The following is an 18,352-nucleotide window of genomic DNA, read 5'->3' on the forward strand; positions in this document are numbered from 1 at the left end:
CCCCATTTTCTTAGTGTGCTGACATCAAGAAACATGCTACTCTGAAGGACTGGTTATAGATTATGAATCATGAGGAGAGGCACTCCGTGGTTACATTTTTATCAATTAGATGATTGTAATCACTCTCATTTGAAATTCAATGTGGTGTATGAGTGAGAGTGAGACTGTGTTTGTGTGCTAATTTCAGTCTTCCAGTAATGTCATACAGATGTAGTCTGCAGCTTTATAATCAAACACAGATGGGGTTCAGACTGGTATTGTTCTATGCCATGATTGTATGATGTTACAGTAAGCTATGATATGTGCTGACCACTGTCTGAGAGCGATTAAGTAACAAGAATGGTTTAGTAAGCATCAGACGCACATTCATTTTCAAAGACAAAATGTCATACACACTTTCACCCAGATTGGCTTCGTCACAAATACAAAAATACGCTGAGACTTCTTGACCCAGGTGCAGAGTCCCACACCTGTTGTAGCAGCTCTGTAATTAGCTCAACACAATTATCAGTGGTGGATAGAGGGAGGGGGGGGGGGGTGAAAACAATGGCAGTTATTCAGTCCCTATCATCTCTTTCTCTCTCTGCTGTAGAGTAATGAAAGATTCTTCCCTTCTTCAAAGACACGGAGTTTCCTACAAAACAGCTGAGTCAGAGGAGAAAAGAGGGAAGGATGAAAAGAAAAGGAGAACAGCAGGGAGGCAGCTTGGTAATGCAATGCTGCTGGTGTGAGGCCCTGTGGACCACAGTGATTGTGTTCACTGTTGTACACACAGGAGTCATTTTCAGGAACTAGAAAAAAGGCCTATGGCTCTCCTCTCACACACTTAACAGTAAAAGCTACAACCTGGCACAGCGTCGGTGTCATTTTTGAGCTTTACCTGAGTCCTACGTCATCTCTTAAACCTGCAATATAAGGAGGCTTTTTCCAAGTCAGACGTAAGGCAAAAAAAGGGAAGAATGTGATGACTTAGTGAGCCACTAATGAAACTTGTGAGAGTGTTTAACCTCCAAATTAGTACTAATGTGGAATTTGGTTGCTTATTTTGGATCTCAGACTGAAAACATCTAATAGCCTGGCTGGATGAGAAATAATCACCAGAGAGAGTGCTCCAGGTTGAAACAAAGTAATAGGTAGAGTCCTCTGACAAGGCCTGGACGCCAACAAGGGAATCTCTATAAGGTCAGTCCGACAAAAAGACAACAGAGTAGGAGTGTAAGGATCTGTGTGAAGCTTGAGATGACTGAGGAGAGCGTCAAAGCTGATGGGAGGGAAATCTGTCAGATGCAGACGGGCTGTGGCTGAGGAAGGAACAGACAGCAGAGCCTTAGTAAGGTGACTAAAAGGCCAAGAGAAAAGCTGTGGTACTCCTTGATGGATAGAAATGTTTGCTAATGGTTACGTCACCCAAACATGAAATGCATCCATAATACACAAACTCTTTTCTTTTTTTTTTTTAACTGGTGCACATGTGCATGCCCATATCCACAACTGCACAGAGGCATGCGCAGGAACATAAAAGAACCCCTGTGAGGTCAGATCCACTGAGCTGAGCCTGTCCACTGTTAGTAGGGCAAGTCAGCTAATCCTCACAGTCTTTCTGGCTGCAACAACCACCACCACCAACCACTGTACATTACCCTGCCCTGGCCTTCTCTCCACTGGCGGCTGTCTGTCCTGACCTGCTGCTGCTGTGTCTTTGCATGTATGTGAGCGCTGTTCAAACTGGGAAGGGCTTGGGGCATCAATTTGGAACGGGTGGTCTTTTCCTCTTTTCCTCATCTACCTTTTCCCTCCTTTCCTCATCTTTCCTCCTGTTCTTGCTCAGTATGTTTCTCTCAGGCCGGGGGGCCTGTGGGCATGTGGGTAGGGGCCTTATTCCATCAGCTTAGGACTTCTGTCAGAGTCTTGTTCCATTTTGCGTCATGGTGTTGACTGAGCGGACCCCACACTTAACTCCCATAGTGCTATGGGGTTGGGCGGCAGGGCGGCCAGCGCAGGCTAACGTGGCCCCCGTGTTCAGCGTGGTAATCTGATGGTCATGTTTATTTTATGTAGCTCTCCTTTGAAGGAGCAGAAAAAGTCTTTGGGCTTTTTGTTTCAGCACTTTCACTGCCAGGTCAGAGGTGCTTGCCGTGGTTACGCTCAGGAAGAATAATATTTGCCCTTATATTCACTCCAAACAGGCTTTTTTCCATATTAGTGTCAGGGATACTCTCTGGGTTTCTGCCTTCCACTGATTCGGCACATTGGAAGTGAAGGGTGGGGGGGACCAACACCTAAAAAGCATTGTTCCCTCGGGTATAACAACCTGTGATCCACAGGTCATCCCTAAAACCTGTTCCGACACCCCTGAGTGATCCCCCAACACGCTCAGTTGAGGCCCTTGGAGACATCCCTGCAGTCATATATAAGCAACAGTAGTGAAGGAAAACACACACATAAACACATGAAAACATTATCCTTCCTGCTCTGCTATCCAAGGCTCCACCTTAGCTGTCTGTCCAAACTTCCCAGGGGTTCTGTTTAATGGAGTTACCCCCCACCCCACCCCCCCCCATAAAAAAAAAACTATTTCTTGTTCGCCTGGCTCTTTCACTGCCTCAACTCAAAGCTTACACACCCACCAATGTGCCTTGTGTCAGCTGTTTCAGATGGGTCGAAAAGCCAAGCAACCACAGTAAGTTGTTATATGAGGTTTGTACCAAAATATACAAGACAGAAGCAGTTTCCACGTTCTCTGGATCAAGTTCTGACCCAAGTTTCTTCTGTAAAACATTGGCCTGCATCTCATTGCTATACACTTACCAGCTCTCCATTAGAGTTTACCATGTTGTCCTGACCCACGAGAGGTTCCGCTTTGTCATGCATTGCTGCCTTTTGCTTTGAAGATTAATTAAGGGAGAAGAGGCCCAGACTGTGGCTAGAAATATTGTCTGTCTCAATTTTGTTGGCCAAGGTTAACACTGGGATTGAGAGATTACAAGAATGAATCACTGTCATTCTTGATAAGACACCCTGGGGAGTTTTATATGGATTATGTTTCATTTCCTTCTAGCTTGTTCATTATTTATGATGTGAATACAGAAAAAAAATTAAATTGGCCAGATGTGAGTAATGGGCAAACATGCAGAATTACATACACAAATACACGGTAGATTGCATAAACTAAAACTAGATCCCAATCAACCATCTTATCATTATCTTTTCATTGGAAATGAATGAAAAAGGCTGCACAGGAAGGGCTATTATACCTGGTGCCCTCATCCAAATATCCTATCCTATCTCTTTTTTGTTCTAGCACATCAGAAATGTTTCCAGCCTCCCCTGTGATTGTAAGGTATGTGCTTACTCACAAATGTAGAGGCCATTGCTCTGATGTAATATGGGGCCAACAAAGCAGGTGGGGGTGGGGGGGACTACCCTGGTGGTACGTAATCCAATACATCCTGTTGCAATTTGGCAACTCCAAACAATTACCAACTGGCAGACCAGAAAAATCAGCTCCGGCAGTCAGATGACAACAGTACGCAACTGATGCAAAGTCAGATTTAACTGTTTGCAAATAAGAGGAAGCTAATCTGGATCAGGGTTAGAGGTCATTGTGTCCACTGTTAAAACAAAGTTTGAAAGCCTCTGCAGATGGCGCAATAAGAGAGGCAGCCAAAAAACCAAATCCGTGAGTCATAAAAGGATGCTGTCAGTCCACTCCAAGGATTTACAAGACAGCAATCTGCCTCCAAGGTGTGTGTCCTCCTTTTCCCATTCTGTGTCACCCAACAGAACTTGATTAAAGGGGTTCACTTTTCCTGTAACATGCTTCTATCTCTTGGTCTTTTTCCTGTCACACAATTGTCCTTTGCTCAGCCAACACCCTTCACATGGATGATAGCCTGTTTTACATCTTTTCAGCTGCTATCTTTTCTCAGTCATTCTTGCGATGGCATCATTTGTTTTCTTAAATTCACCTCTACTAGTGCTCATTAGCAATATTTCCCATGACTATCACACCTATGTCTACCAAGCTATCCCATCCCACCCTATCCCCTTCTTTTCTCTTTTTATGTGTCATGACTTCTTCCTCATCATCAGCTTCTGAGGATAGCTGCTGTCACCATGTTTATTGTTTTAGAGTCAAACCTAGACCTCTGTCTGTCCAGCCTTCCTGTCCTATCCCAGTCTTTGTCGTCATCCTTTTTATTTCTCCCCTGTGAATGTCCATGCTCCTGTTGTTCCTAAGCTTTTTAGTATAATGCAGGGAATTTCCTTCTTATCACTCACTGGGCCATTCCTCACATTCCTGGCATGCTTCCTGGCACTGCTGGGGGTCCGGCCAAATGGAAAGGAGTCTGTAACGCAAGGCAGGCGCTGAGGCCAGCCAGCATCGTTCACACATCCGGCTGTGGCCTTTTAATAAGGAGGGACAGTGAGTTTGATGAACCAAGAGAAGATGAGGAGCTAGGGAAAAAAAAAAAAAGGGGGGGGGGGGGGGGGGGGGACACATAAAAAGAAAGGCAGCAGGGGAGTTTTACTCATGATTGTGAACTCTGTCCAAAAATAGAACTTTCTAGATAGCTTTCATTTTTGAGTCCTTGACTCAGAGAATGTTATTAATGTCAGAAGACATACAAGGCATTTATAAATATCTCAAAACAGATGAGCTTGTGGTTAATGGAGAACAACTTAGGGTCAAAGTGCGCCTAAACATTGAGAACAAGAACAGAGATTAGAATAACTTTCATGTCATTCCTTTTACTCACAGACCCCCAGCGTTAAAGGTGGCTATTAACAGCATGCTAAACAGAGCTTTTATGTGTTCCGACAATGCACAAAGGTCAAGAGAATAAAACTCAAGAGACATTTGGGTTGTGACCGGGTGTGTAGATATACCAGAAAAGGATGGTTGTCCAACTTGTGAGCCAGAGATAATGATAATGGTGGCGAGGAAGAATGCACGCAAACTCATTATTTTCATATCTTTCTCTCTCCTCCAGAGATAAGATTGTATGTCCAAGAAGGATGACGAATAGATAGTTCACAATTTATATAAACAATTACAGTAAATGTTTTCACTTCACTATGGGATACTGCTTTGAAAAAAAAAAAAAAAACAATAAAAAAAGACAGCAATACAGTTGCAGAAAAGTCCATCTAAAAAAGTAATACAGTGTATGTTCTGTGTCATGTTTGCACCATTTTAACTCAGTCACTTCAAACCAGAGTTGACATTTCAGTGAACTTGAGGTCCACCTTCCCTCCCTGTGCGGTCAAGGCACAGCCTGCTGAATGTAGAGAGAAGTCTTTTAGATTACCAAACATCTTCGAATGTCCTCCACCTCCAAACCGTTGTGCTTAGCCCCTGATGCTTTTTTCAAAACATAAACAGTGACGACATACGGATATGAAATTTCCCTTTCTCTGTTTGCTTATAGTTATGATGAAATTTACACACAGTATGGCTGACGCACAGGAAGTGGTCGCTGGAACTAGCTGCCCATGTGCCGTCTTATAGGTTGTGTTATCTGCTATCATTGTTGTGGGAGGTTGATTTATGATTGTCACTGTGTAATGAGCGTTAATTTAATGAATGGCCAGTGATGAAGGGGCCTGAAGTGCGTCAGCATTCAGAAAAACAGCCAGGCCATGTCAGGTTAAAGAGGGTAGCAGGTTATAAATGGTTCTAAATGCTTTAGGTGAACTGTCCAACAGACGTAAGCATGTGTGTGTTAGTGCAATTTTGTTGCTGTGTCTATACGTGCAGGCACTTGTCAATCTGCTGGCTAAAGGGCATCCTCTTACCTCAACCCGATGTGACTGAGATCATGTCACGCTGATAAAGAAACTCCACAGGGCAAACTATAACGTCACAGAAGTCTTCATCCTTTTGTTTTCCCTGCTGCTTTCACTCTTTTCCCTACATTTCACCAGGACCCGCTGCCCCCTCTTACACTTAGACTTACACCCCTCCCCATTTCCCATGTGTTTGTCAGCAGCTCTCTGCTTCCGTAGAATAACATGACAACGGGTTCAGTGTGTGGCTGACGCAGACGAGCGTCGCGCCGGCAAGTAGTGGTCAGCTCTGATAGAGTGCCCATCATTCACAGACACACAAACACACAGACGGAGTAACTCACTGCAGAAATGGTGCAACAGTGACAAAGAGTGAGAGAATGTAAAAATCTCTGGGGTAACTACTGGAGGAATGCACCAAAAATAGAAGCTGCACTTTCACTCTCCCAAGTTTATTCCTTCACTCTAAATAATAAGTTGCAGACGTGGGGGAAGAAGATATTGAAGGCGGGTGAACAAAAAGCATCTCTTTGCTGGCACACGCTTCACATGCATTATTATTATTATTATTATTATTATTATTATTATTATTATTATTATTATTATTGTTATTATTATTATTATTATTATTATTATTATCATCATTATTATCATTATCATTATTATTATTATTATTATTATTATTATTATTATTATTATTATTATTATTATTATCAGTAGTAGTAGTTGTGTAGTATTATTATTCCTCAATGAAGAGATCCTTTGGGAAGAAAGTGAGAGTGTTAAAGAGAGAAGCGCTTGACAGGAAGAAGAGATGAGCAGAAGGAGGGATGCAGACAGGACATGCAATGACAGGGGAGGAAAGAATGTTTAGGGCGACTGAGAACGGCGGTGAAAGGAGAGGAGGGAGGAACTGAGCTGCGAGACGGGCCGGGGTTCTCCAGTGTATTAACACCACTCTGAGACGGAGGGAGCATACTGGGTAGATGGAAAGAGTGTTTGCACAGTAAAAAGTTCCTTTTGCGTGGGTTGCTTACTCCCCCCCTTCTTCTTCTTCTTCTTCTTCTTCTTCTCCTCACTCTTCGTCAGTGACCTATTGCTTTACCTTGTTCATTTAGAGATTTCCTCGCTGGCAGAATGGCTTGGAAGCAGTGAGTGTGGTAGGAGAACGTGAGCAGGTGAGCAACACCAAAGTCAGAGAGAGGGAAGAGGTCTCGACTAACTCACTGTTACACATGCAAGCGCATGCGACACACATACACTGTGTTTTGCCACATACCATGGAGTTTGGTTACCAAACAAAATGAGCCTTGTAAATGCGTGCTTAATAGAGAGCTGATTTAAAAATCTTGCTCCCCCGGTTTCTGCCAGGAGAGATGTTTGGCTCACGCGCTCCCTTTCATCCCAGCATCCTGCCCTTTGCATGGCTTCGTGAGTTGAGCCAGCAGAGGAAACCTGCAATAATGGTGCTGGTTAATGTCCTCCTTTAATGGTCTAATAAAAAGGAAAGGCAACAGATGCACAACAGCCATATCTGTCTGGAGATGGCCGCTCGCATGGAACAGGAAGGGAGCAATTGACACGGTCGATTTGTAAATCACGTCCACAGGGAGTTTTTATGAAATAAAGACTTTCAAGTGGGGCAGACATGTACAGTAGCTCAAATGGAGAGTGTTCTGTCACACATGAAATTAAAGGAGGGCAACAGTGAGTTAACACTGATTTCTAACTGTGAGAAAGAAAGTCAGACGTCAATTTATTGCCCAATGACTTCAGCCCCCTCCAGTGTGTCACTATTTCTTCTATCCCCCCCCCCCACCAACTATTAACACACTCACTTGCTCTCTGACGTAGGTTGAGGTATAAGGGGGTGAGTGGAGAAGTAAAGGGGGAATGGGGCAGTGATAATGGTGGGCAGGGGATTAAGGTTACAACGGCTGTTTCCCAGATAGGATACGTTACAACTTGGGAGCAACTAGAGAAAAAGAATGAGCAGAATGAAAGAGTAGAGAGGAAGAAGAGACGGGGTTTAGGTGGTCAGGGGGGAAACTTAAAAGTGTTCTGTTATAGCAGAGTAAATATTAACAGTAATGGGTCGGACCTCTGGTTTCCCCTTTGAACGTAATCTTCACATTTATTTGCTCAGGCCCTGCTGGAATTCCCTTGAGGAAATGAGGGTGCAGCATAAAAATGATGAATTTATTACTCGTGTTCCTCCCATAATCCCTTTTACCATCGGAGCAAAGTTGCGTCACGGCCAACATTTTCAATGTTTATATTTGACACTGAGGTAAGCAGAATATGGGACTTAACCCTAAAATCCACAAGGCTACTTTTATCATCCACCTGGACATGGAAATGAAGCCACGGCAATAAACATTTATGAGAAAACCAACATTATTGGAATGAGATGATTTGGTATTTGTTGTCCTAATCTGACTACAAATATAATTGGACAAAAGCAAACAGTAAAAAAAAAAATTCCCAACTTCACATAGACATTCTTGGTAAAGCTTCCCACCTTATCAGTTCAGTTCATGTTAGAAAAGAAACTACAAATTACATTTAAAGTATATTAAAATATTATATCCATTGTGTGTCACTTTTGGATATTTGTACAGAACTAGCAGCAGAGATACATTATTTATTAGCTTTGTTTTGAGCAAACAGCCTTTTGCAGTTGCAAGTGCCTTACTTTTACACATATTTCTTTCAGTTTGAAGTTGGGAGCTGGCATCGATAACCCTGAACTGTCCGTTGAGTGATGATGTTATAGGCCAAAGCAGCTGAGAGGATCTCACATGATGTACTGAGCTCTTCTCCTCAATCTGCTATCTTTACTTGTTACTTTTCATGTATGCGCCAAGCCATTATTATCGTTAATAACTTCATGTTTCTTTTTCTTTCTTCTTTCTATTGCAATTTTCCTGGTCTGATGTTTTTGTTTTTTAATCTCTCCTCTCTTTGCTGGAGAATCGTTTTGTTAGGCTTATGCATTGTCACTGTCGCTACACATATTTACATAGCACTAAGTTTTCTTCAACATCTTAATGGGAAAGTCAAGGAAACATCTTAAAGACTTGGAGTGAGGTTAAGATTTGTACTCAGTGGTGCCCAGGCCATGTGAAAACACTGTCTCACACTCCCTGAACCTAGACTTTTACTTTGAGACTAGTACTTCAGTAAATTTAAATAACCTCATTTTTGGGCCTCATAATGTTGAACCAAGAAACCACCAACTTCAGCTATAAGATATTAACACTGTCCCCACATGCTAGCGAGGTAGGCTCAAGACATGACACAGTCATTCATTTGCTATTATTCTTACCTCCTTGCACACTTTATTTACCTAGCAACCTTGAATGGTGGTTTGCTTTAGGATTCCCATCTGCACAGTCCCAGTTCACTGTAAGACATTAACAAGTGTCTAACTAACAAGTGGACTTTTTTCCAAGTGATCACTTTCTACATGATTTCTTTCTATAAGCTGATAATTCATCAGAATCTTTTCATGTTTTTAAACTATGTTGGACACCTGTGAACCTAATTTAACTCTTGTTTCCTTGATTAATACAAATAACTGAATAAACATCTTTTTCACCACAAGATGTGTGCATTGGCATAGGAGGGATACGTTCTCTTACAAAATTCTGACAAAACCTGACAAGTAGAGTGGTTACAAGGGCCTTGGTTCAAGTTCCAAATATTCCACCCCCAAATGTATTCATCCATCCATTTTCTAAACTGCTTTGTCCATTTAAGGGTAATGGGGAGCTGGAGCCCATTCCAGCAATCATTGGGGGAGATGTAGGGTACACCGTGTACAGGTCGCCAGTCCATTGCAGTGTAAATAAATAAAATGCAACATTTAGAATGTCTGACTAAATTTGCCTGATTTCTCTCAAAGTGCCTTATGAAATAGTTCTGTATAAACAAGACGCAATCCACCTTGTAACTGCTAACAAATGTGGTCATTTCCCTCAGAGCAGCAATATATACTCCATTAAACTGATGCTGCTTTTGAGCACAAACATCATGAATCTCCTCAGCTACTTGAATTGTGGCTACCTTAGCTTGCAGGTGTTTGTTGAAATTTAAAGTATTTTCCTTTGCAGAGTTAATCACTTATATTGGGACTGGCCCAATTTAATCTTGTCAAGATGTTCTCCCTGCGATGGACTGGCGAACTGTCCAGGGTGTACCCTGCCTGTCGCCCAAAGCCGGCTGGGATAGGCTCCAGCTTCCCCGCGACCCTGAATTGGAATAAGCGGTTCAGAAAATGAATGAATGAATGAATGAAAGATGTTCTCCTTGTCATTTTCTCCAATTTCTGGGAATTCTTTCACAACCAAAAGGCTGTGTCCTCTGTCACATTTGCCAATTCTCTTGGTGAGCCATCCAAGAAAGAAACTTTGTGTATTACCAGCCCTGCAAAAGGTGAGTAAAAAGAGTGAGCCGCTCAAGTGATTTGGAGTGTGTAATAATGTCTGAATACATGCCATGGCACACAGGGAAGTTAGTGTAAAGCAAGAGCAAATTGAGGGAAGCTTGTGTGAGTAAAGTTTGTCTGGCAGCGAGGCGGGCTGGCAGGCCCTGTCACAGGTTCCCCTTCCTCTCTGATGTCTTTGAGGTCGTAGTCTGAGTGTCTCACTCTGTTTCTCCTCCTATGGTGGTTTACACAGATTGGTGATGTAATGGGTAGCATATGAAGGCCACACACAAACACACTCTCACACAACGACGCACACGCAAACACTGATGCTCATGCACATTATGCAGACACCACACCACATACCCATAATTACACACATATACTGAATGCACACCCATTTACACAAACCCTGAATTCCCCCTTTTCCAACAGCCATGCGTCGCTGTGTGCTGGTGTTCTCTCATACACACACACACACACACACACAAAAGTCTAAACAAAGACGTATAAACCTTTTTTTATTTTGCACACTGACATCCAGGCACGTGCGCACGCACTCGCATCTAAAAGAGCAGCCACCCTGTTGCTGGAGTGTGTGAGCGATCAGCACTGGCTGATGGCCTAACATCAGACTTTGTGCCTCAGAACCACCCAGGAGACCCCCATCATGAGGGAGTGAGGGAGAGTGACTAACTTCACTCTTTCTTTTCTTCTCTCCCCAGCTGTGTCTTCAAACGTCCCTTTGATGTGGGAAATTAAAAAGAGCGAGTGTGTCAATATCTCCTTACGTCCAACCGCACTCATCTACTTCCTCTCCTTCTCCTCCCGCTCGCCTCCTTTCCCAGCTTTTCTTCTCTACTGTTGACCTGAGAAAGCAGAGAATGACCTTTCTTTACCACAACAACTCTGCCACCCACTCGTTGCCACCAGGCCCCTCATCTTTTCGAGAGTGTTTGTTTGTCTGTGTAGGCCCACCACCGGACTGGCAACTCTGTGTGTACGTGCGTGAGTGTGCGCATACAAAGCCCACCACTAATTATTTTCAAACCACACCATGAGTGTATGTCTGTGAATGAGGGTCTCCTAATCTCACACTCAGACTCAAAAATGCTTTTTTCCCTCATTTCCCCACTCGCTTCCTTTGTATATGTGTGAGTCTCCCTTTTTTGATACACTGTACAGTTTGTGTACAGTATGATGCGTTTACTTTCTCCACTGTGATGATTGGAAACTCATCTTTGCCCCTTGCAATCGTCGGCCACAATTTACGGCACCTGACTGAGTGTTTCCAGGCTGCCGTGCTCTCTAAGAATGTGTGTTTGTGTGACAAACATCAAGACTGTGATGGTTCTACACTTGTTAGGAGGATCTTTTTGGCCATTTTTTTTTTGTATTAGAGGAGCATACTTTTATAGGGCACATTGTGTGAGTGGATTTATGTGCATATTTAGCCGTGTGGCTTTCCACGTTGACCCCATCAAACGCTCCATCGCTCAACTTTCTGTCTATGCATGTGTGTGTCCACTCACTGTTTTTATGCAACACTTTCAGAGGCCCCTTCTGACCTGGACAACACCTCTCTCCTGCTTCTATTAGTCTCTCACTCTTTCCTCTTTCCTTCATCCTGTGAAGTGAGAGAAGAAGCATAAGAGAACCAGAGAGAGAGAGAGAAGGTGGTGGGTGGGGGGCAGTGGAAATAACAGGCTGCTGTCTCAAGAGGGGCTCCAGAAAAAAAAAAAAAAAAAAAGAAAAAGGAGCAAAGGGTGAGAAAAAGAGGGAGAGGAAAGGTGTTTGCTGAGCGCATTACCTAAAATACTGGGAAAGTGATGTGTAGCTTAAAACACAAAAACACAAGCAGGAAGACATTTTCGGTGACATTTCTCTCTATACAACATGAATACAAGAAACAGACAGGACAGGTAAAACTGTAGTGCACGGGGCTCTAAAAGATACATGAGATATACTGATACACATGGAAACAATGGGCTTTTTTTCTGCAGTGGTAGAGAGAAGAGGGGAAGAGATTTGGAGATGAAAAGATAAAAAGAGGTAGATGGTGCTGATTGGCGCAGGTAGCGGGATGCAACGGAGGAAGTGCTGGCGATAGGGACCAGGACAGGACGGGAGAAAGTGATAGAGAGAGAGAGAGAGAGAGAGAGAAAACACAACGAACATTTCTTTTAAGTTTCGCAAAGGGAGACAGGCAACACAGGGAGGGGAGGCGGAAAGAGAGCCAGAAAGAGCGTGTGTGTTGTGTGTGTGTGTGTGTGTGTGTGTGTGTGTGTGTGTGTGTGTGTGTGTGTGTGTGTGTGTGTGTGTGTGTGTTTTTATGAATGAAGTGAGTCACTGGCTGCATGTGTCATAGGCTCTTTATAAAGGACGTTTTAAACAAGCCTAAACACTTCACTGCGCGCAAAAATTGGACTTACCACACTCGCATCCCTCTCTCTGCACTGCTGTTGCCTATCTTTCTCCAAACTTCTCAAGTGCCTCTTTTCACTCTGTGAAGACCAAAGGGGCTCCTCTCAGACTTTACTAAAAAAGCTGAAACCTCTTTTTTTTTTTTTTTTCCCCCTTCTTCTTTATTTATTGACTCTCTCCTCTTGCTGTGTCTCTGTGTGCGCCCCTCGTCACCCTGCGCACTCATTCATTCAGTCCCTGACAACTTTCCTCCTTTGGCTGAAGAGTGCGAAGAAGAAAACGGAGCACGTGACAATTTCCGGAGTTCAATTTATTTATTAATTTCGTTTTTATTTATTTGTCTCCGCTTGTCTGCTGATTTACCTGTCTCTTGGACCCGAACCAATATGAAATGTAAGTGATACTATGTAGATGTTAAGTTATTTATAACTACTGAAAGTTTTTTTTTCTCTATTTTTAAGCTTGTTCTGATTTATTCTCTAAATGTTGCCTTACGTTTAATTCACTTTACAGGGTTAGTTAGGGTGTCCATGCTGCATAAATTCTCTGATTTATAGCTAAATTGAACACTCGTCTGACTTTGCTGGTCATAATGACAACTTTATTCTCTGGTGTGAGAGTTAGTCTGGGACACGGAGCCCAGATGCCCCTGTGGTTGTTATTTTGGCTGTGATTCTTGTGGTTCACCTGTAATTATCTAGCATTCATCATATCAACACTGTGGTTCCCTTTTAATACTTAAAGTCTACCTTGTATTTGAACTTGAAAGGAAAAGAATGAATGAGCTTACTGTTAAACTTGACTTGTTCTATATAATTTATTCCACCAGCTCACATACCTATCGAGTTGCAGGTGTGACAATCAGCAGCATTCATTGCCTTGCTTATGGTTAAGAAGTGATGGAGACATTCTGTGTCAAAATCCGGCTTTTAATGATTTAATGATTTGCGTTCAGCCTGTGAAAACATGACTCTGGAGCTCTTCAGGATGCCTCTGCCAAGTCTGGAGCCATTGTTTATGTTATGGTGCAATATCTCCCCCCCCCCCAGAGCTGACAGTCGTGGCCTGAGGTCATTATCGTTATGGCGAGATGACAAGAGCCTCCCCACTAATTGCCTCCGTTTTGTTCTGATCCCTGCAGTGCTGCTCGACTCCTCCTCATCGCTCCTCTTCTCGCTGCTATTGGCTCAGCTGCCTGCCTTCACGTTTGCCTCTCCAGTACCACAACGGCGGACCAGTGACATGGACAAACTGTCCAATCAGACCAGGAATCTAATTAGGCTCACGCAAGAATTGTTGGTGAGTGAAAATTTCGTCATCACCATTAGCAATAAGCAGCTGATTAAAGGAGACATTAATGAGACTCTGGCCACTCTATGCTAATTGAATTGTCAGGGTTGTGTGTGTGTGTGTGTGTGTGTGTGTGGGGGGGGGGGGGGGGGGGGGGGGGGGTGCTGGGCCACATGAGCTCTCATTAAGTGGATTTTGGTTCTAATGTTAGTGCCGGTTTAATGACATCGCAGATTTGTTTCATGCTGATTGGTGGAAACACTGTTTGACTGAACTAGCCCAAACTGGGTCTGCTCAAGGCTTCTGTAGGCCTTAAGCTGCTTTCATTCATCAGACTGACTGCAGACTTACATCGGGCCAGCAAACACTTCAGAGGAGATTTGACTTGATGATCTCACTTTTAATCCACAATGCTGAGAAAGTCTGACTAAGCAACTCCGTGTTGTGCTGATCATCTCCCGGGGTTGCATAAAGAATGTTGAAGTTGCAACAAGGTGCCAATGAAGATGCAGTTAAATGCCTTCATCCAACTGCATCACAACTCCTGTTTATGGACAAACATGTTCGTGCTCAATACTCTGCAAACTTTGACAGATGCAGGAATGTTTATTTTCTACCCTATCAGAATATCATCCTTTGTTCATTTGCAAGTCTAGCTTACAAATCTGTTTATTAACAGTCCAGTGGGTAGAATAATCAGATTTGAGAACTTTGTCAAGCTTGGGATCCAGCTGGCGATTGTGTATCATCACTGTTTTAACAGGTGAAAAAAACGTCGGATCATATCTTTGGGATCGTTGGTTACACACCACTGATCTCGATTCTATTTTTGCATCATGCAAATCCTTAAACTCTTTTGTTCAGGGGATGGAATCAAAAATAGCCACATACTCTCTCTAGTCTTGGCCAGCAGATAGTGTTCAGAAAGTGTATTTATATGAAGCTTTGTTGCTTTAAAACAATGCCATGGTATAATAGCAATACAACCAGGGAATGAAAAAGTCAGTGTTTTCAATGGGTGCATGGTAAAGTATTGCACTGCTTTTAGCATTCCTTAGAGTATTTTTTTTCTTTTTTGGTGAGGAATAGCACTAAATATAGGACAAAGTTAGGAAAGATAAATAAAAAGAGAATCCATGGAAAGTCCCTGCAAATAGCCAATGAAACTGATGCTTTAAAGAGAGAAAGTGACAATGCGCATGCACAGGTTTACATTTCAGTATATGTGTATGTATGTGTAAGCATAGATCTGTGCGCTTATTGTATGTGTGCAGAACAAATGCATGTATTATGTGCAAATGCATTTGTGTGCATGCATTTTTGTGGCCTTGGGTGTGTGCATTGAGGGTTCTGCATATAGTGGTGGTGCTATAGGTGCGGTGTTTAGTGTTTTGCTTCGGTCGCCACAGCAAAGTGACTTGATAAAAATCAAAAAGATTTATCACATTCCAGCATTTGCATTCAGGAAGAAAAAGGCTGGATGCTTAGTTCTGTCGGGTGAGGTCATGGTCTGTGATGGAGAGAGCAAGAAAAAGGAGGACAAGAGGGAGAATTAAAGGCTGAGAAAGATGGAGCAAAAACCACAAGAGATGAAGAGATCAGAAGGCCAGCTGGATGACAAGCCGGTAGTGTATGTGTGTGCAGGCATGCACATGTGCATGGACGGTGCACATGCTTGTGCACCTGGTTTGAGACAGAGGGAGTGAGAGTAAAGGAGGACATGGAAGTAATGGATGGAGGGGGGGCAAAAGGAGCAAAGACAAAACATTGGATGACAAACATAAGCAAGTTCTTACGAAAGGCTGATGGAGAGACATGAGAGACAATGCACCACATTCATCACTAACAAACATCAACACAAACAACTGGAAGCAAACAGCAGAGGAAAGAAAACAAATCACAGCAGTTTAAGGAAACATTAAGCACACTCATTCTTTTTAGTTATACAAGGCATCAGCCTATCATCCTAATGTTGTTATGTTCCTTTACTGAATGGAAATGATGCATAACAGATCAGTCACTTCCATTTGTCCTCTCCACATCTTCAATGCTGAACTGCACTACTGATGACCACAGCTGCTCTTAGATAAAGCAAAATAATGTAACCTGCATGCAGGTAGTTTATCCCCCTCTACTGGCCATAATAAGGATTACATCCATTGTCAGGACAGTTTACAACACAACTCTAACTGGACAGCAGCACTGCGTCATTCTGTCTTTTTATAGCCGTGACCCTGGAGTTTCCCTGCAGCTTTGTGTTGTCTGTCCCACTTGGAGCTTTCTTAGTCATTGCGTATGTTGTTATCCTCACTCCCAGCAGAAAACATCCTGTGGGTTCAGGTCATTTGCTCTTATTGTTGACATTTGGGAAGGCTAAATGTGAGTGAACTCACACTGACCTAACCAACCACACTCCATTCAGTTGGAGCTACTGTCTCCAGGCCTAGAAAACAGTGATGCAGTGGAGGTGCTAGACTAATACTTTCCTCATGTTGCCGTGACTTGTCTCAGGATGAGTAAAATTGCAGTGATGCAAATTACTAATGGGTTTCCCTGTGTCTTGTTTTCTCTTTCAGAGGGAGCATGCATTTGACTCAGACATGGAATCCCACAGGTTCAGGTCTCTGCCAGAAATGAGCAACAGATCTGTTAATGACCTCAGCAATCTTGAGGTAATTCTCTGATAGTGTATTTGCGTGCATGCAGAGAGGACTGGCCCGTTTCTGCCAGTTACATCTTGCCACACCCATGCAAAGTCTCTAAAGCGTGTCTGTGTTGTTTCCAGCTAAAGCCCACACTCTCTCAGCTCCACGCTGACCTGAAGCTGTATGAGCATCACTTTGAGTGGCTGAACAGGGTGTCAAAGAAGCACCACCATCCCGCTGTACCCAAGCTGGTGGAGATGATCAGGGAAATGAAATCTCTCATCACTCTCCTTCACCGTCAGGTAAAGGGTTGCTTTCAGTATTACAATTTACATTAATACATGTGAGCTTTATCATATGCTTCTGTCTATTTCTGTTGAAAATAAGTAGATTGTTTTGTTTATCTATTTGTTTCTGTCTTTCTCTCCACAGATGCAAAGAGTTGATGCACCAAAGCTAACTCAGGCAGCCCCCTCTCTACCACCTCATCTTGCCAATCACTTTGATGTGCTACAGTCAAGCCATGAGCTTCTCCTTCATTTCAGGCTCTTTTGTGACTGGGCAAATAGAGCTTTTATCAGCCTCAGGCCCAAAGCATCTGTAGTGCAATGATAATCCTACAGTGAAATGCCAGTGGGAAATCATGGCGCTCATCCTTGTTGAAAGGCAAGACAAGACCATATTAGTGTGTGTAGTCAAAAGCATCCCTTAAGAGACCCAAATGTCCACATGAATGACATGTGTATTGAAGAGAGTGTCTTTCCATGAGAGCTGGTGAGGATGCTCCACACTACAGCCAAGTTCTGACCATAAAGTTAACTGTTAAAGCAAACTGTCAGTTTAACTCCAGCAATTGCATCATGATTCCCAAAACTCTTTCCTAAAGGCCTTGCTCATGACCATGTTATTTATGTATTTATTTATTTATTAATTGACTTAGTATTTATTTAATTTTATTTATTTGAAAATGTAATTTGTTACTCTATCCTATATTTCTGTACTAACGTGAATTTATGTGCCACATTCGTAACCTATTTTTTTTTTCTCTTTTGTGTCTCACTGATTCTCAGAAACAAAACTTACCCTCCAAAAAAGAAAAAAAGAAAAAAAAACATAACAAAAACAAAAAAAACCAAACAAAAAAAAACAGTAGCACTTCTTCAACTTGCAGCTCTGATAACTACACTTTAAACTGGCCTAATTTACTCTGCAATTGTGTATTTTCCAGTAGATGTAGCATCTGGGACAGCCAGGGTTCTCTCACTTAGAGAACCCTTAATGTAAACATTTCAGAGGATGGTAATGTTATCTCTCTAACCATGGTAAACATGTCACGTAATAAGTTTTCAATGGATGCCTTATCATATTCTTTGCATCATATGATGGTAACCAAGAGAGGTGAATACTTACTTTTGTAACACAGTCAGAGTTTCTATTTTCGATACTGAGTCCACATGTTCTGCATGAGGAGACATATTTAACATTGTGGTAAAGTTATTTGAATGTGCCCTGTTGCTGAGCACTGATGGTCCTGATTAGATTCTTTGCACAAACTTGTTAGGATTAGCCTCTTGAAAAGCAAGATGGCTGATTTGAACCTGTGCTTTTGGGCTAGAAAAGTTTGTAGTTTTAGTTAAACACCCAAAGCCTTAAAATACTATGTATTGTAACATTATGTTCTGTACAGGTGTACATAAATGTACAAGAATGTAAATTGTTGTATACAGTGCTTATGTATATTATGTTGTTTTCTACAATATAAGGTAGATTACTT

The 18,352-nt window shown here is 42.5% G+C and overlaps 1 protein-coding gene across 1 annotated transcript; it reads left to right on the forward strand.

Annotated features, from left to right (window-relative positions):
* Positions 1 to 13,609: 13,609 nt before the first annotated feature.
* On the forward strand, positions 13,610 to 17,190 carry il11a (interleukin 11a; the record flags this gene model as incomplete). The annotated part of the gene is made up of 4 exons (XM_079241067.1): positions 13,610 to 13,942; positions 16,510 to 16,605; positions 16,719 to 16,880; positions 17,011 to 17,190. The coding sequence occupies 4 exons, from the start codon at positions 13,610 to 13,612 to the stop codon at positions 17,188 to 17,190; spliced, it is 771 nt and encodes a 256-aa protein (XP_079097193.1).
* Positions 17,191 to 18,352: the final 1,162 nt, after the last annotated feature.

This window comes from Telmatherina bonti (genome assembly GCF_933228915.1).
Source record: "Telmatherina bonti genome assembly, chromosome: 5".
In the NCBI taxonomy this organism is placed as follows: Eukaryota; Metazoa; Chordata; class Actinopteri; order Atheriniformes; family Telmatherinidae; genus Telmatherina; species Telmatherina bonti.